The 20,087-nt window shown below is 45.3% G+C and overlaps 1 protein-coding gene across 1 annotated transcript; it reads right to left on the bottom strand.

The window, feature by feature from the left end:
* Nucleotides 1–1,913: 1,913 nt before the first annotated feature.
* Nucleotides 1,914–13,112, bottom strand: RTP1 (receptor transporter protein 1). Its single transcript, XM_025913990.2, has 2 exons — nt 5,028–13,112; nt 1,914–3,826 (listed from the first exon to the last, which is right to left on the bottom strand). The coding sequence occupies exons 1-2, from the start codon at nt 5,297–5,299 to the stop codon at nt 3,307–3,309; spliced, it is 792 nt and encodes a 263-aa protein (XP_025769775.1). The 5' UTR covers nt 5,300–13,112; the 3' UTR covers nt 1,914–3,306.
* Between the last annotated feature and the right edge of the window lie 6,975 nt (nt 13,113–20,087).

Raw genomic sequence — 20,087 nt, 5'->3', positions numbered from 1 at the left:
TTTCTTTGCTTTTTTCTTTCCCCCCTAAAACATTTACCAGCAGAGCTGAAATCACAGAGAAAGAGCCCCTCAGGGAGTCACAGGGGAGGCTGCCAGATGAAAGGCAAAGGGGAAGAAGGAAGAGGGTGAGCCTATGCTCTGTATCAGGCAAAGTTACTGACAGTGCCTCATTTATTTCTCACAATAGCTCCGCAAGGCACGAGTGTTATTCCCATTTTGATGAGAAGAGAAAGGGGGCTCAAGGAGTTTAAAGTAATTTGCCTAAGGCTGTACAGCTCATAAGTAGCAGAACCTGTTTCTGAAGTTTGAATTAATCATCTTCCCTGACTCTGTGCATATAACGCTGGTCAAATTTCTTACTTTCTCTAGGCTTAAGTTCCTTACCCATGACATAAAGGCCCTAGATCGAATCTGCCTTACAGCTCTGATGATCTATGGATTCACTATGTTGGAAATTGTCCTGAGCTGGTGATTTCCTTTGTTCTTAGGGCTCCTGACCCCCAGGAAGTGTTCTCCCATGGAGATGGCCCTGTCCCGTGAGTGAGGGAAATGATCCAGGCTGCGCTTCATGCTGATACCACACTGAGGAGTTCAGCCTCTGGAGCCACAATTCAGAGCCTGTAGGTCTGCTCCTGGCTTGAACATCAAGACTAGTACCCGGAAGCTCCAGTGGGAGAGGCTGGGATCTTGAAATGTCTCCGAGAAGTTTATTTATAATGCCTAGGGCACATCTAACAAGTTCATCATGTGGCACGGGGCAATGTGTACAAAGGAAGGATTGTCCCAGAGAAGTCTTTGCCAAGATGAGCATAAGCCAGTGAGCAACACCCGCCCCCCAATCTGTAGCAACAACAATAAAGGAAACAGTGGAAGCCTCCGAGGGTTGCAGACATCTTCCTACAGAGGAGGAAGAGGCCTAATGCTTTAAAAAAGAGGCCTGAACTAAAACTAGGTGAGGGTTGGACTTCTTGCTCTGCCACTAGCTGGCAAGGGAACTTGAGGTAAGCCACTTCCACACTGTGGTCACATTCCAGGAAGGAATACAGCCATAAGCAAGTACTTGTAACAAAATTTGATAAGCATCTGGCAAGAGTGGTCGGGCTCAATGATGGAGACTCTCAGAGCAGGACAAAGCCATCATAGCAGAGGACAGGCAGGAACCAGGAGTTTTGAGGGAAAGTCAAGTTCCCAGGACAGAGAGTAGGAGGGTAAGAGGGAAGCTGAGTCCTAGTCCTAGAGAATCCAAGGCGGGGCCTTGATCAAGGGAGACCTCAGGGCTCATCATGATAAGACTCGGTGCAAAAGGAAGTCTGTTCCTCAGCGAGAAGGCCTTATACCAGGCAGTGCAGGTGGACCACCTGGGAGTCTTATTCCAATTCAGATGCTCAGGCCTCATGCCCAGAAATTTTGATTCTGTTGCACTGAAGTGGAGGCCGGGAACAGACATTTCCTTAAAAAGCTCCCCAGGATTTCGAAAGCACAGCCAGGGCCAGGAACTTCCTCAATAGTAAGCAGGGCTCTCTGGGAGACAAGGCCTGTCTCAGTGCCCACTGGATCCCAGCACCCAAATCAGGGCTTGTCAGACAGAGGGTGTTTGGGGTACTTGGCCTGGATAAAGGGATGGGCACTGTGTGAATAAAGCAAAGGACGTCGGCAGCCAGGTGCTAGAATTACAGCAAGGGCAAGGGTACGACCGGCCTTGGGCTGAGTCCCCTGGATGACTGACTGAGCACTGCCTGCATTCTTCCTGACCTTCATGATCAGCCCAGACCTTGAAGCTGGAGCTAGATTAGCCTTATATGGGAGCCCAAGAAAGGGGAAAGAAGGAGACAGACAGGGGGCGTCTAACATATCAGGGACCACACATCAGGGACGTTGTAGTGAGTCTCAAGCACACATTCATGACTACTAAGCCTGATTGAAGATATACAGTCTTTATTAAAGTATCCCATCTTTATATAAGTGGCCCTACTCCTTCCACCACTACAGATGGTGGTGACTTGCCATTAAAAAGGGGATCGGTAGGGGACACAGGAAGAATCAAGTTGTTAACAGAGGCGAGGTGAATGAGGACCCTCGAAAGTGCAGGGTGGCATCCCATCTCCTGCCTTCTGCCTCCCCCCAAACCCCATCCATACCCGTACCCTCAGAAAGTCTCTCCTCCCACCCCAAACCATACGCATCCCAGTTTAAAGTGATATAAGGTTCTCTCACATATCTATGCACTTCTCTATGGGTAAAGCACTTCTTGTCTTTAATGTTCCCTCTCTTGCTAATGACACCCCATCCCTGTGGTTCTAGGTGGACAGCTAATGGTTGGTGAGAGGGCCTATGCATGGCCAAAGTAGGGAAGCCTCTCAACTAGCATATCAGCAAGGCGCCCAGGAGGCCAGACCCCTACACTGGTGTCATGACCATCAGAACTGCTGAAGAATCGGTGAGGCTGGGTCTCTGAACTCTACATACTCTTCATTATAACAGAGCGTCATATATTTGTTTCCTAGGGATTTTGTGCCTTGCGTCTAACACTCTACCTTCCGAACCTCCCCTAAATCCTCTGTCAGTTCATAAGCCATGGGTGGGAAGCCTCGACTATGGAACTCTACCCCAACCACCATCTCTGAGACAGGCAGGCCTCAGAATCCATCCTGAGTGGAGAGAGGCTGCTGGAAGCTGGGGGTCTGGGGAACAGAACCAAGGAACCCTGTGCATCCAGCAGCAAAGGGACAGCCTAATGCTTCCACCTCTTCTCTTCAAGAGAAAGTTCTGCTGTGTGCAGGGAGGCAGAGTTGTGGAGGAGGCTTCTCCATAGGGGCCTGGGGTTGACAAGAGAGCACAAGAATGAGCTCATCACTGTGGAAAGGCCTTTTGAGATCACCAAGCCCTGTGATGGTCAAGCTTTTTTTTTTTTTTTTCTTTTGAAGCAGTTGAACCTATCTGCATCCACAACTCTTAAATGCCACTCCAAGATGTTCTGATCAAGGCAAGATGAGGAAGTAGGAGCCAGGAATGGACAGTGTGACCAGGATGGGAACCCTACTCCCCCGGCCTACCTTCCAAATCCAAAAGTCCCTGAGCAACAGCTATGCAGAACTTGGGGGTCCTGGGTTTCACTTCAGAAACCCTTGATTTTATGGATGGTAAAGACGTGTGATTTGCCCAGGGTCCCCATGGAGTCCGTGGCGGCACCGGCACTAGAATTTAACTCACTCCCACCCCAGGTCTCTCTTTGCCCCCTCCCTCCAGCTGGCTGGCCCCCACGGGCCTTGGGCCGCGAAGAGTTCCCCTGCGCCCACTAAGGGAATCTTAGACAGAGCTGCGGAAGGAGAACTGCAGGTAGATGATCAGCAGCAGGACCGTGGCCCAAAACAAGCACCAGGGTATCGAGCAGAAGTTGCAGCCAGAACCCGCCTCCGCCTGTGGCTTGGTGGGGCTGGGCGCCCGCGAGAAGGTGTAGGTGGTGGCCTCTTCCTCCAGCAGCTTCTCGCTGGGCTTCCAGTGCACGATGCCCTCCTGGCAGGCCTCGCAGAACTCGCCGCGGTGCCGCCGGGTGTCCTGGCGGCTGGCCACGTGGATGCGGTACTGGCCACCGGGCTCCCCGTAGCACTGCTCGCGCAGGCTGGTGATGAGGTTGTCCACCAGGCTCTCGATGTTCTCCTCCAGCATGCTCGACTCGTCCAGCCGCGCCGTGCCGCACTCGTAGCACAGCTGCTTGAAGACGCGCATGCGCACCGAGCCCGCCCGCTGCTCGCGGTCCAGGTACATGTGGAAGAGGATGACCACGTGTGGCGACTGCCAGGTGTGCCAGCACCAGGAGCAGTGGAACCTGCGGGGAGGGGTTGAGGCAGGGGGAAAGGACTGTGTGCTGCAGAGGCCCCTGCCTCCTGCATCCCAGTGCCCTCAGGCCTTGCCCTTGGGGCTTTGGCTCTGGGGATATTTCCTCATCTGCAAAATGTTCAGGGGGCACCAGATGAGTCCTTCCTGCTCAGACCTCTTTTAAGTCTCACGGCGGGGATGGCCCGGACCAGCTGGGAAACGCACCATCCGTCCGCACAGTCTTACCTGTTAACACTGACTGTGAACAGGCTAGACCCAAATCAGGAGAAAAATGACACCGTTACTGCTGCTGGGCCTCCACGTGCACACAGCCAGAGTCAGAGCCAGTAGCCAGCACGGAACAAGTGCTCAATAGATTTTTCTTGAATTGAATTGGATGGACTGAACCAGGGCAGGAAGTAAGGCCTTGCTTCTGACCCCCACGCTGCACCATGGAGCCTCCCCATCTTCTGTCCCAAAGGGAAGTCCTGCATAATAGACCCATGGACAAGAGTGCTGGAAAGTCATCTCAGATATTGCTGTACATCTGAATCACTGAGAGACCTTGTTGACATGCAGGTTCTGATTCAGTAGGTCTAGAACGGGACTGGAGATTCTGCATCTTTAACAAGTTCTAGATGATGCTGGTGCTGCTGGTCCATGACCCACAAGGTAGGGATCTAGTCTAACCTCTCCTTTCGCAAATGGGAAAAGTGAGGTCCAAGAAGGAAAATGAATTGCTCAAGGGCTGTGGAGCTCATAGTAGAGCCAGTTTCTAGAACACCTCATGTGTTCAGTATTTTATATTAAGTCAGGCCAAATTAAATAGATTGAAATTCAACTGTCCCAGGACCAGAGCACAGAACTCAACCTCCATAGACCTTGAGCCCCCCGTCTCTTGGTTTTCAACCCATTTAGAGGATTCAAATCCGAAAATATGTAAAATGTCGGAGGTTAGAACTAGTAAGTATGTCCCACCTCTTCGTCAGAAGCAGTAGCCAGGATTCAGAGAGGGAAAGTTACATAGGAGTGCAGAGGAAGAGCTGGAATGAAACTCCAGTATCCTACTTCCCAGTGAGGGACTCTTTCTCTGCCTCCCAGTCTATACCGGCCCAGCGAGACTGACCCTAAGCATCTGGGTTCTCTATATCTCTGTTTCTTCTTGGAAGGTGCCCCCAGCCTGCCAGGCCCCTACTGCCCGGGCCACTCACCTGCCCGAGGCATGCAATTCCAGGTACTGCTTCCAGCCAGGGGCCAGCACGTTGTGCTTGAGGTTGGGATCTATGATGAGGTCCCAGCTGTCGGCCGGCTTGGCCTCCTCCATCTTCTCATAGAAGACTTTCTTCCATTCACCTGTAGTCACGCTTTTACACATGGTCTCGTCAGTGGCAAAGGAGGGCAGGCTCCACTTGAGCGAGAACACGGAGAGCGAGGGCAGGTGTAGGGCAGGGCAGCGCAGTTTCCACGGTCTAAAAATCCTCATCGACAGGACCGGGAGGAAGCAGGACCCAGCTCCCTCCTTTGTCCGCAGTGGAACCTGTTTCCACAGCAACCAGGCAGGGCGCCAAGAGACAGAGCTTGGGGAGGAGGGACTCTTCAAAGGGGTGTTGGAAGGCCCCGAACTGAGGCTGCGGAGGCAGGGTTTGTGGGTCTAAGTGACCTGAGGCAGGTGGGGGGCCTGAAAGGAGGCTGAGCTTCAGGCCATCTCACTCTGGCCTGTGAAGGACATGCAGAGGCAAAGACCCGGGAGCTGGCTCAGCCTCACCTCGCTGCCCCTGGAGGCATCATCAGCATCTGGCTGCTATGGTAACCATGATGCCTTAGGGAGCCAAAGAGACCTTAGGGATGGGACGCTGTGGACCTGTTAATAGACGCAGCAATAATAATAAACTCTCTGCACTCCCACCCATTTGTGACTGGCATTGGGCCATTTACAAAAACTATTGGCAGTCCTTTGACCCACAATCGTTATTGTCACTCTACAGATCAGGAGGCGGGACTCATCTAGCTTATAAATGGCAGAGAGCTCATATTCAAATCCAAGTTATTGAGCCCATACTCATTCATTTAAGTCATTCATTTCCAACATACCCCTGTACCAGGCTCTATGCCAGGTGGTAACTGTGTACGTACCCAATAGCCAGAACGCAACGGATCTGTACTTGGACAGCCTTGTACAAGAGCAACTGCCTTTGCACAAAGGTGGGTACCATTGCATCAGCCTGGTAGGAGGAGAAAAGATGATTTTCAACCTGATGATAGAAGACGAGAGCAATAAACGTGGGGGAAAACAGCCTTTACTCCTGGTGCCTCTCCTGATATTTTTTAATAAACTATTTTCCTTTATAAAAGTCCCAGTTTTATTTAGAAAAGTTGGAAAATATAGATAAAAGCAAAAGTAAAACTCTTGCTAAAACTCGTGTTCAAAATAATCACTGTTAATATTACGATATATGCATCCTGACTGCCACTTATCTGTGCATGTGTGTGTGTGTATGTGTGTCTGTATATATATATATATATATATACACACATACACACACATTCTACATGCCCCACTGTGATCTATGTTTTAAATGGCGATATATAGTGAATATTTTTCTAAGTAATTAATATTATTCCATCTTGTGGGCTGCCTATATTCTGTGATCTAGTGGAGCATAATTTATTTAGCTACTCCTCTATTTGGGGGTACTAAAGTGTTTTTTTTTTCTAATCTTTTATAATTTCATTTTTGCTACCTATTTGTATACAACTTATTGATGAAGTTCATGGTCCTGCATTCTAGATCTCACAGACAGTGCCTCCTGCAGCTGGAAAACACATCTCTTGACTCTACTCTCTGCAGAAGCTCAGAATCTGAACAGGTTCTTCAAACAGTATGACTTATGGGCAGCCTGCAGATCCTGAAGTTTGCAGATGAAAAAGAAAGGCCTAAAATTCCCATCTGGTACAGGAGACCACCTTCCAAGTGCTCCTCCTGCCCCTGCATGAATGCTTGATGCCTTGACATATTTTATCTTAGCCTCAGTTTATTCACCTTGACAATGGGATAACAAGGAAGCAATATCTGTAGAGATGAAAAGCAAGGGCTCTGCAATCACTTGCTTTGGTTGTTCTTGTTTGTCTGATTTGCAATTCTCTTATATAGGTAGCAATTCTCTCTCATAGGTAGCTATTCTAATATATTTAATGTGTGTCATTTTGTTCTGGCAAAACATGTGTTTTCATGTGAACATATTTTTTAATTTGCATAGAAACAGCAATCACTATATAGCACTTACTAGGTATCAGACATTATCCTAAGTGCTTTATACATATTAATTTATTTCATCCTAATAACAACCTCCATAGGTAGGTAACAGCAGCAGCAGATCCATTTTGCAAATGTGGAAGCTAAAGCAGAGAAGCCCAAAATTCAACAGCTAATCATTAATGGAACCGGGATGGGATCCTATATGACTGTCCCCAAAGTCCCAGCTTTGATCAGCTTTGTCCAGCATGGGATCTAGAACAAAATATTCACAAAATAAACGTCTTTCTACCTTCTCATCACTCAATATGGCCATTCCAGACTCTGAGGATTGAAGTTCATGTCTTTCCAGCAAGTGGTTCACTAGAACCTACCGAGGCCACAACTCTGGGGAAGAGGGGTGAGGCGTATTTGACCCGTCAGGCTCCCTGTTACTGCTGTAGGGGTCCATGGACCCCCTGATGCCCAGTGTAAATATTTTAGAGCTGAAATAGAAATTCGTCTTGAAATCTTACCAAAGAAGATCTAGTGCATAAAGCCATCTGTGTGAATACCATTCCTGTGAAGCCTGTAACCAATTGATGACAGGCACCCAGGTGCAGTGGAAAGAGCACTGAACCCGAAGTTAGGAGATATAAATGTATATCCCAGTTCTGCAACTGGCTGGCTTTGGTTCCTCGGACACGTCACGTCTCTTGGCCTCTGTTTGTCCATTTGTTCAATGGGGAATTAAAGTATATGGCAACACTAAGGTCCCCTGTGACGATACCATGTACAGTTTCAAAGAGCTTTATACTTATAAATTGGAATCCTTCAAGTACAGGAGGGAAGATAGAGGCCACTGGATGGAGGAAGGAAGCTCTTAATGAGGCATTGTGGGTAATGCCTGGCTCAGGGTCTGTCTCCTCAGGGGCCACTACATAACTGAAGAGCTCTGGGGAGGTGTCACTCTACCAGTTTTATACTGGACACAGTAAGAAAGGCAGAATTTAAATCGTAGCCACTGAACCTTAACACTGGAAAGGATTTCTTTTTATTAAACTTTTTATCCTTCAAGTCAGTATTCTTGTCTCTGAATTAAGGCAATCAATGCCCAGAGAAGTGAACTGACTTAACCAGCCTCAGAGGTGTGTTGGGAGCTGTCTCAGGTTGTAGCCATAAGCCAAGGTGAGAACAGAGGCTGAGGACATTCCCAGAAAATATGTGAGGTTGAGGGAAGCTTGTAAACCTCGCCCTGGAGTCAAAGCATATCACCCAACACCAGGAATGAATTCTCTAGAAGCATTTTGCAGTTGTTGCTATAGTAAACATTATGATGAAAAACAAGAACATAGAAGGTAAGAATCACCAGAATTGTGTGTGTGTGTGTGTGTGTGTGTGCGTGCATGCGCACACACACACGCACCAAGTGTGTATGTAACCAGCTGATGCAATCCCCATTGGCACAAATTAAGTTTAATTTAGAACTTGAGCTTGCTATGCAGAGGCCAATGTAATACCTCCTTCTGTATAGCAGGATGTTTTCTCCAATAAAATAGTACTTCTATCAAGATAAATAAGCCTATGGTATTCCAACTTACTCTTTATCAAATGACCTCACTGAAGGTCAGCCTGCAGGCTGTCTGGGGCACCAGTACCAGAAGCTGCATTTCTACTCTGCATTTCTCAGTTTCCAGGAGCAAAACCCCTGCTCAGGGTGTCTGACAAGCCCCACCAGAAGAGAGATGGATTTCACACCAGGTAGAAGGTCAAGGGGCCCGAAGCCCCATATCTGAGTGCCCATGGGGAACAGGTGCAGAAGGCGCAAGGGCATGAACACTCCAGCCCAGACTGGCCAAGTCTGCACCAGAGGGAACTCATGGGTCATAGTGACTCATGCTTCCTTTTACAGTGCAGCCACCCACGCCTGGCTAGCCTTAGGACTTTGGTGTCCACAGCCTTTTCATTTTATGCAAAACTTTTGCTATTTCCTGTAGACTCTTCGCCATCGTTTGACTGAATTGCATTTCAGACATCTGGGACCCCTGCTTCTGGAAGCAACCAACATCTGGTATGATGTGGTACAACACACCTCTGCACATACATCCACATCTTAGTTGTAAATATGATACTCAGTACATATCTACATATAGAAACTCTCAGAAACTACAGGAGAGAAATAGTGTTAGCGAGAACTGTGCAGAAAGAATGGGAACGAGAAAGAGAAATGGTAGGTCTGCCATTATGTCACTGACTTGCTATGTGACTTGGCCTCTCTGGTCTTCCACTTCTCTGTCCAGAAAATTGGTAGAATTGTAGCACGTGTCTGTAAGTTTCGTCCTTGCCCTAATAATTTGTGGGCCCCAAATTAATAACCTACCTGTAGCTCTGGTAAAGACGGGCTTTCCCTCTCCAAAACCCCCCTAGAGCCTCGGAAACATGCAAGGAACAAGTCTCTTTTTTCCCAATGAGGACATGATACCATGCCCATAATTTTTCCTTACTAAAAATTTTATGAACAAATAAGGGTGGTGGGCTGTCTAGAATCCTTCTCAAATTGTTAAATGACCAAAGTTATAAAATAACCACCCTCTAATCCAGACAGCTGTAGGTTATATCTTTGCCTGGCAATGAGTGTTCCAAGTTTTTTCTGACTCCAACTAGACTCAGCAGGGTCTACAAAAGAAGGATGCATAAATGTGGAAAGCAACCCGTTTTCATACTTTAAGGCCACTTTAACCCCCCTGAGTTAATTGCTTAGTGTGGTTCTCAAGCTCTCCCATGACTGGGTCTCAATCTAATTCACCAAGCAGAGCTTCCACTACCTTACCCTTTCTCAACCCACCTGACCAATGCCTCTCTACTCCCAGAACAGGTTCTGGAATCCCACCTCTTCCTTTGTCCTTGATGTCTCTTCCCCCTGAAATGCCTGAATCCTGTCTTCATAGAGCACCACTTTACTCAGCCTGGTATGCTTACTCCCCTATACTGGGGCCGAGGCAGGGAGTTCCTATGTTCTCTATAGCAGCCCACATTTCCGTACAACAGCATTTATAAGGATGGCTAGCATTTATTGAGTGCTTACTATAGGCCAAGCAGGCACCCTGTTAAAGGTTTACATTTTATCCTCACATCAAATCTATAAAGTAGGCTTTTGTTTTTCTGCTTTTTATGGGTGAGTCAAATAAACCTTGAAATGGTTCAACAATTTGCCCTGGGTCACTTGGGCAGCAGGTGGTACAGGAGGGATTTGAACCTGGGTAGTCTGATGGCAATTCCTGCTCTCCTAAGCACTATGACATGTAATAGTAAATGCCGAATAAATGTTAGTCATTGTTATATCATCTCTGACTTGAAATGGGCTTTAAAGATCATCTAGATCAACTGTGAATCCCAAAGAAAGAATCTTCTCTCTAACCTTGTCTGCATTTACAGCTTCTGCTGAAATATCTTCTGTAGTCAACTTATTACTTCCTAACCTACTTGGTTTTGACAAAGCAATGTCTTTCATTAAACTTTTCCTTTCAATGAGGTAAGCCATCTCTTTCCTGTTTCATGCATATAGTAATCTCAGATTTGCCTTCTGGATCCATATTAACTAAGTGCTAGACCCCACCCCACCCCACTCCATGGCACCCTTCAGATCCCTGAAGGCAGCAGCTATTACAATCCTTAAAGTTCTCAACCTCATCTCAAGGCACCAGCCTCAGAAATGGCTTTGTGACTAAACTTCCATTAAATATAGGACGCTAAAGTTATGGGGTCTCCAGGGAACACCTCCATACCTGTAGCTTCCTGCCATCTTCGAGGTTTTAATTCATGCAAAACATCTCCAGGGAAAGGCCTCTTGGGTTTTCTTTCCACTCCATTCTATGCTTTATCACAAGTATTTAAAGATGCTTACTTTGGGAAATCAGCACTTCTTTATTCAAAATAATCTGGGGCTTGAAGACCTGCACAGACTTTAAAGTATAGGTGACCCCTGAACAACACAGGTTTCAACTGCATGGGTCCACTTACATGCAAAAAAATTTTTTTATAAATGTAAATACTATAAATGTATCTTCTCTTGTGATTTTCTTAAAACATTTTCTCTTCCCTAGTTTACTTTATTGTAAGAATACAGCATATAATGCCTATAATATACAAAATATGTGTTAATTGACAACGTTATCAGTAATACTTCCGGTCAATAGTAATCTATTAGCAGTTAAGTTCTGGGGGAGTCAAAAGTTGTATGTGAACTTTTGACTGGGCAGGGGATAAGCACCATTAATCACCATGTTGTCCAAGGATGAACTTTACTTCAAAATGACTCCTTCTGTCTACATTTTAGCTGCCCTACACCTCACATCTACCTATCAAATCTAGTGTTTCTCTCAGGGCCAGTTCAAAGCTACTTCCCCCAGAGAGACCCAGATCCTCCTCTGAGGTTGGTATCTCCCTTCTTAATCTTTTTCTTGATCCTTTATTTTTTGGGTCATTATCACTTTGTACCTTGTATGAAGACCAAATCCGTATCTGACCCTCTGTCTCATTCATCACTGTGATAATGAATGAAGGAGTGTATCAGGTGGATGGTTCTAAAACACCTATATTATGTACATCCCTAGATAGGACTCCAGATCGCCCACCCAGATTCTCTCCTTTCTGTAGCTGCTCCTATCCCTCAGCTGGGAATATTAATGCTGATGGCTCACTGAGAATTGCCCTTCACAGTAGACTCCCCAAGGCCAATGACTGACTGATTCAAGGATCCAAAGGCCTGCCCCCCTTGCCTGATTTGGGACAACTCTGAAAGGCTATCTCAGTTTCCGAGTTCCCCTTAGGATCAGCTGAGTCTCATTTGCAACCATATGGTGTGACAGTATCTTGTCTATCTAACCCTCCCTTCCACACCTCCCCACAGGTGTAACTCCCGAGAGCACTTCCCAGTAAACGCTGCATGCGGCTCTCCATCTCTGCACCTGTTACCAGAAAATTCAATCTGAGGCACCCTTAGACTCTACACAGGGTCACTGCTGCCCCACACCTGGTGCATCTTGCCTTCTTTAACAAGCCTCAACAAGGGAACATGGATCCAAGGGACTCTGATGTAAGACATGATGTCAAACGCTGCAAAGAAGCTACAGGAAGAGATTTCCCCCGGGAGGCTCAGGACTGAGAGGACCTGGAACTTCAGTCCCCAACAGTCCCTCTGTGACATGGGATGGAGAACAAGGGGAAGATTTAAAGATGCCCACCATGTCCTCATTAGCAAGGACTACGTAAACCGAAAGGGATAAGGGGAAATAGGAAGAGTAAGCTTCAGAAGGAGGGAGGGCAGGTGGAGGGGAAGAAAGAGAAGAGAGTCTGGAATACTGAAGGACTGAGGAGAGAAGCAAGCGAGTCACAGGAAGAAAGAAAGAGAGTTGGAGAAAAAAGAAGGAAAGCAGAGTCTTCTAAAGCATGCTTTTGATTCCTATAGTAACTTCTTCTAAATTTGTATTTTTTTTTACATCTTTAGAGTATTATTGTGTTTTGTGGCTTCTTGTTATGGATTCCATTTGGAGTGGGCTTATATTTTTCTTTGGCTTGATTTGGTTTGTTTCCCTATTTGCTCAAATTTGAAAGAAATGCATGCAGGTTCGATATCTTCCAGCAGGCAGGTAGCATGGATTCCCCTCACTCAGATAACACCCTAGATGGAGGTAGGCCTACATCAGGATTGACTCACCCAGACTAAGAAGGAATCCTTCCATTTCTTCCACTGCCTCCTTGTGAAGAGGAGATGAATTTGAACCACCATGACATCATTCATTAAACAGGGACACAATAAAAGGGTGCCTGGGTGGCTCAGTCGGTTGAGCCTCGGACTTCAGCTCAGATCATGATCTCGGGATTCGTAAGTTCGAGCCCGGCATCAGGTTCTGTGCCAACAGCTCGGAGCCTGGAGCCTGCTTCGGATTCTGTGTCTCCCTCTCTCTCTGCCCCTCCCCCACTTGCACTCTCTCTGTCTGTCTCTCTCTCAAAAATAAATAAAACGTTAAAAAAAAAAAAAAAAAAAAACAGAGACACAATAAAAAGAAGCACAGTCCAAAAAGGCATTGAAAATTAATTTACATTTTTATTGACATCTTTCTGAGAGATGCCAGATGGGGAATTACATAGTGTAACACAAAACAGGGTACCCTAAACTTCCTTGCCACCATCCACTTCTGACTTACCGTAGCAGATATTCCTCTAAAACTTTTTCTTTTTCTCTCTGCAAAACCACACAGAAACCCATCTCCTGCAGGCTTTCCTAAGTATCTCCCCAATAAAACCTATTGACTTACTAGTTCCCCCTATCTTTTACTTCTGTTGGCACGACGAAGGTAAATGGTAAGAGGGAGGGGCTGGGCAGAGCTGTCTCAGGAAACCAAGCCCTTGCGTGCACTGTCCCCAGGCTCTGATTTTTCTGCCTGGCTGATTTTATATCTTGCACCAGGAAGAAACTAACACAGACTCTTCCTCTATTTTCCTCCCCCACAAGGAATTGCATAGCCATGGCTGTGGTGACTTGGAGATGGGGAGTTTGCATGGCCTGGAGAAAGGAATTGGGGTGAGGAGTGTCAAATTTGCTCTCTGGTATCACTATGACTGCCTCGCTACTGTGTCACAGGTCAAAGTGAAAAGTTTGTCATGTTAAGCCCCTCCACATCTCACTTAGTGGGAAATTTCCCAGACGTTGGCAAATGGTGCATCACCATCCTGAATTCCCGGTGCTATGGCAGTTGTGTCCTTTGTATGTCTCGGCACATTTCGGTAGGAAGTAGGGAGATGGCATATATCAGGGATGGTCAGACTGATGCTCTTAGACAACCATATTTTGCGAGGGGCAGTCAGCTGGCAGCATGAAGGGCAGACTGAAATGCAAAACAGCCAACTGGCCATCTCAAGGCCATGGCCATAGTCCACTCCAGTTAGGACACAACAGGAAGCACAGTGGTTAAGAACATGCACTTTGGAATCAAAGATTCAAGGCTGAACTCAAGGCTCTACCACTTAACTGGGAGTGTAACTTTGGAGAACTTTGTATTCTTGAAAGCCTTGTTTCCTCATTTGGCTGATCTGGGGTGGGGGCAAGGGGAATAATGGTTCCTACCTCATAGGGTATCGGTGAGGGTAAATGAGATGAGTGCATCTGACTCTTGAACAATGTGGGGGTTAGAAGCACCAAGGCCTATGCAGTCAAAAATCCGCACATACAACGTTTGACTCTGCAAAAGCTTAACTACTAATAGCCTACTATCAATTGAAAGTCTTAGTGATAACATAGTCAATTAACACATAGTTGATATGTTACTGTATTATATACTGTATCCTGACAATAAAGTAAGGTAGAAACAAGAAAATCATAAGGAAGAGAAAATACATCTACAGTACTATACTGTATTTATTTTTTAAAAATCTGTGTATAAGTGGACCGACCATGCAGTTCAAACCCATGTTACTCAAGGGTCCACTGTATATGGAAGTTTTACATTTACTTTGAAAATGTTGAGCTGAGGGGCATCCGGGTGTCTCAGTCTGTTAAGCGTCTGACTCTTAAATTTGGCTTAGGTCATGATTCCAGGATCATGGGATCAAGTCCTGAGTCAGGAGGGAAGGAAGGGTGGAAGGGAGGAAGGAAAAGAAATAAAATGTTGAGCCGAAACCAGTAGTGGGTAGAAAAAGGGAGAGTTGTCTTCAGGGTAAATGTCAATATCAGTACAATAATAATCTGGTTCTAAACTTTGGGCAGAGAGAAAGCAGAATCGACCCAGGTTCCCAGATTAAGGCTGAGCAAACAACTCTGTGTCTGTTACTTCCCCCAGACTCCTGCAAATGGAAGTCTCGATCCTCTCTGGAAGAAAGAACCGTGAATTCAAGCCCCAGTTTTCCACAGATGGAGATGGACTGAAGAGAGGATTGCCAAGCACTGCCCTCAGTGCCCTCAGGGAACGGGTTCCCAGTTTAGCCCTGAAGGCCATCAGGGACCAGGCCAGAAGGCTGCTCTCCTACGAAAGAATCCTGTGAAGGGCATATGTAGCTGCTCCCTGGGCTCTGATCATGGGCAACTGACCTCAGTTTCTCCTTAGATGGCGGCCACACCCACCAACATTTTGACAACCTGGCCTATTCTGTGCAGCTAATGCATTGGCAGTGCTTGGAGTCAGGGTTTATTTTCTGTTGCCGTGTTTTTTCTTCTCTTTTGGAGCTGTTGCCAGTGATTCATATAGTTTCATTTCAGAAGATCTGGATTCAAGCATTAGGATGTAAGCGGACGTCTGGGATGACTCAGCCTTGCCTTTAGGTCTGCTTATAATTAGAAAAAGATATACCTACGTGGTGGGTACGTGGATGGGCTTCCAATGCTACCTAGGTTGGTTCACATATATTAATCGTCACATAAGGGATTTCACACTGACAGCCAACTTAAATCTCAACCCAGTATTCTCTGCAAACGCATTAGGCGTTTGTATCACGAAGACTCGACGCTATGGTCCACACAGGTCCATCTCTACACGGCATTATGTTCAAGATGCATGCTGCAAGAGCCAAATAAGTAACTATAGAAGAATCGTATTCACTTACTTTTCCAAAAGGAGACAAAAGTGATCAAGGTCACAAGCTACAGCAGATTTCTCACATTCCTATGTTTCTTCCCCCCACTTCCCCCCTTCCAAGTCCCCTGGCACCCCTCACTTGCTACCTCTACCTTCCCACCACATTGCCCACCTCCAGCCTCTGTGGCCTCGGCTTGCTCACCTCCCATCCCTCTACCTTTCTCCCTGGGTAGCTTCTTCACTGCCCTAAAATCCTTCTTGACCCATTCTCACAAAAGGCTAGACACTGGCCCAGCAGTGACAAGTTTAGAGTGTGAAGGGTGGAAAAAGCATGGGGGGAGAGGAGGGAAAGGTTGACCTGGCAATGACGGCGTTTGCTTTCACGGGGCAAGAGGGAAGTATATGGATAATCCCTGATTAATATTCATTTTCACAATAGAGACTCAGGCCTATAAATGATAGATATACAATCAAATGTATTTTATTCAGTGCCTTCTAAAGCATTATTATAATAATGAAAATAACAATTAATTCATGCCCAACTTTCTTGAAAAAGAGTTCAGAGTAGCTTTCAGATATACACAAAATACAGTATGTTCTACATTTTAACATAACCAAAAATACGTGACAAAATAATATATGCATTTCTCTTTGACTCAGCAATTCCATGTTTAGAAATCTATACTGGCAAAATTCAAAAATGATGTGCACAAAAACCATTTATTGCAACGTTATTTGTAGCAGCCAAAGACTGAAAACAACCTAAATCCTTATTCATAGGATAGATGAATAAAATATGGAACATTACCCAATGGTAGATGTTGAACAAAGGAAGGAAGATTATCTCCATAAGTTATGCAATCATCTCCAGTATATACTCTTATCTTTAAAAGCAGGAAGGAGGGGCACCTAGGTGGCTCAGTTGTTAAGTGTCCAACTTTGGCTCGGACAGTGGCTCATGGTTCATGGGTTCGAGCCCCATGTCGGGCTCTGTGCTGACAGCTCAGAGCCTGGAGCCTGCTTCAGATTCTGTGTCTCCCTCTCTCGCGCTGCCCCTCCCCTGCCATGCTTGCCCTCTCTTTCTCTCTCTCTCTCTCTCTCTCTCAAAAAAAAATTTTTTTAATTAAGAAAAAAACAGGAAGAAATTAAAAACAAGGTCAGGCGCATATAGAGATTGCTGTTTTTGACCTAAGTGTGAGAAGTAAATATTTGCATATATTAAAATAAATGGAAGGATAAATAAAAAACCAAAGAGATTTCCTGCCTATCAGAGAAGGAGGGAACAGGATGGATCAATCATGAAAAGAAAAGCAACCGGACACTACATGCCTCCTGATGGAACGTTACAGGAATTGTACAACACTAACCGTAGAATATTCATGTCAAAAAAATTAATCTGAATCTGCTCAGGCTTCAAGATCGTCTAGAGGAAACACAGGATAAGGAGGGGATATCACGAACAGCACCTCAAGAATGCTATCAGCAAAGTCCAAAACATGGACATTTTGAAAATGCAAACCACAAGACACATGGTTTTGTGGCACGGCACAAATAATAAATAAATGGCAAAGGAAAAATAAGAGAGGGGGGAACTATTATAAATTAAAAGACAATTGAGATCTACAACCAAATGTGATAGATGGACCTTCTTTGGATACTGAATGAACCAAACAGAAAGACATATTTAGGATGACTTGAGAAATCTGATTGCAGACTGAATTAGCTAATTCTGAGGAATTGTTAATGATTTCATTGGGTGTGACAATGCCATTATGGATTTTTAAGAATTTGTCCAACCAGAGGGGAGGTGGGTGGGAGGATGGGTAAAATAGGCGATGGGGATTAAAGAGCACACTTATCACGACGAGCACTGGGTAATGTACAGAATTGCTGAATCACTGTATTGTGTGCCTGAAACTAATTTAACTGGTGACTATCCCGGAATTAAAATTAAAAACGCAATAAATAAATAAAAAAATAACCTGTCCAAACTTTTTACACATGCTGAATGAAGTACGTAAGGACAAAATGGCATGGTATTTAAGACTTGTTTCAAAATTCCCCAGCCATGAACAAAAACATAAAAGGAATCAATCAATGATGCCAATGTGGCACATCTCGATAACTTTAGTCCGGAGGCTAGATCCACGGAGGCTAATTGTACTATTCTCTCTGCTTTCAAGTATGTTAGAAATTTCATCCAAAACATTGTAAATCAGTAAAAACAAAAGCAGAGGGTAAACAAGAATAGAACTGTAAATAAGATGGATCCAGAACCGGAGTCCGTGCACAAATGAGTTCCAGGGACTCCTATACACGTGTTACAGGAATGGCCACAAAATTGGTAGCTGCCAATGTGAAAAAGGAAACAGGAGTCGTGAGAAGGCATTCAGCGTCTATACGGCAGAAGCAAACAAGACTTTCAGGTACAGCACTGTTCCCAATGCTGAGTCCTAAGCAAAACCTCTCCTATGGGTCTTCATTAGAGAGCCACTGAGAGGTGCCCTGAAAGGCACCGTCCTCAACAACACATTCAAAACAAACCTGGGAAGGCTTCCCTGGGGTTGTGACTGACCTCCCGGGCCTGAACTTCACCATCTAGCTCTCTTAGTTGTGTGAGACTGTGACCCTCAGAAATGCAGATAGGTCAGAGGAGGGAAGCAGTGTAGACATGTCACCCGCTCAGTGTAGACATAACACCCCCTCATTTCCTTCCATTTTCTCTGAAATGCTCTGGACCGAGGACTGCTCTCTGCTCTTTCCCACTGGGGAGTCTTTGCCGAGCCTGTGGTTGGTCCTCTGCGATACTCTCTGAAAGAATGTCTGAGGATTGCATTGTTAAGGAGCCTCTATAAGGCAGAACTGGGATTCAGGCCCCGGTCCCCCCACCTCGAAGCACAACACTCTGCATGTAACCAAGACAGAGCTGGAAAGAGAGGGCGTGAGAAGAAATAAAAGTCAGGAGGGGAAGAAACGCTATATAAGGCAGAAGAGGCTGAAGGGCATCCCATACTTTGCCAAGTCCCAAGCTATGAAAAAGCCTCAGCAGCATTCCCTGTGGATCAGGGTCAGGGATGCTTCCTGAGGGGGTTAGAAAAGGACCGGAGAGAAGAGTAGCACAAGGCTACTCCAACTCCCTAAGTTAGCTCTAATGATGTCACCTACTTTGTCCACTTTTTCCCATATCAGTCCCTGAGTCCACCTGTCACTGGCATTCTGCTGGAATAGGCTGATGCAGCTGAGGGTTTGACACTTGGATGTATCTGCCACCATAGAATCTATCCACAGCATTCCCATCCTCTATAGTAGACTGAGGGTTCCAGATGGTGTATATTAGGAGGGAGAGTGTCAGGGGATAATCAGCAGTCTCTGCCAGAGTCCCTGCATGAGATCCCAGGCCATCCTCACTCTGATCAGATTTTAGATGCTATTTCACAAGTGTAATTCAAGCATGCACTTAGAAATCCCTACCTGTTGTATTTACTTAGGGAATTGGACACCATTAGAGTCAAAAGACTCCAATATTACAAGGAGCTACTCGTATATCATGACCTTACGTCAATTAAATACTGTTTGGTCATCCTCAACCTCAACACCTAAAAATAAAACAGTATCTATTTATGTGACAATTAATTTTTTGTTAATTATTTGAGTGAAAATTACCTTACCCCAATGGTTAACTGAATATCCCAGTATTTGTTCAAACATTATTCTGGTGGTTTCTGTGAAGGTGCTTTTGGATGAAACCGACATTTAAATCAGTAGACTGAGTAAAGCAAATTGCTCTCCCTAATGTTGGTGGGCCTCGTCCAACTAGTTGAAGGTCTGAAAGAAACAAAAGGACTGACCCTCCCCTGAGTAACAGAAAATTCTTCCTGCCAAATAGCCTTCTAAGGCAGGCCAAACTAAGATAGGCCTTTTCATGCCTCCAGACTCCAGTGGAAACATCAACCCTTCCTGAATCTCGGGCCTACTGGCCTCCAGGCTAGAACTAAACCAGCGGCTTTCCTGGGTCTCCAGCTTTCTGACTCACCCTAAAGATCTTGGGATTTTCTGGCCTCCATAACTATATGATCCAATTCATTGTAATTAATTAATTAATTAATATATCTATATGTAGATATAGATATATAGTTTCTGCTCCTCTGGAGTATGTGACTAACATAGTCTATAACTAAAGAATATGTATTCATAGCTTTATAATATGAAGCTATAAACATCCATATAAATATGAAACTTATGTGTAATGCTGGAATCCATAAGGATGTGGAATAACATTTTATATATATCAGGTATCTATGAAAGGCCATTTGGATGAAAACCTAGAAATATTTCAATAACTACACTGGTCAGCTAAGATATTATTACTTGTCTTATTCCAAAAAAACATTAAAGCAGTGTTTAAGAATAAATAATTGAATGATCAAATGGTAAAAAATTTACATCAAATAGGTGAGAAAATGTGGTCA

The sequence above is a fragment of the Puma concolor genome, chromosome C2 (genome assembly GCF_028749965.1).
Source record: "Puma concolor isolate L17-30 chromosome C2, mPumCon1.1.hap2, whole genome shotgun sequence".
Lineage (NCBI taxonomy): Eukaryota > Metazoa > Chordata > Mammalia > Carnivora > Felidae > Puma > Puma concolor.
This window is presented reverse-complemented; position numbering and strand designations above follow the sequence as displayed.

Bases quoted from the DNA above. Each gene is read 5' to 3' on its own strand.
- RTP1 (XM_025913990.2), bottom strand. From the start codon at position 5,299: ATGAGGATTTTTAGACCGTGGAAACTGCGCTGCCCTGCCCTACACCTG. The intron at 3,827-5,027 runs GTGAGTGGCCCG...CCCTCCCCGCAG, and splicing joins GAATTGCATGCCTCGGGCAG to GTTCCACTGCTCCTGGTGCT.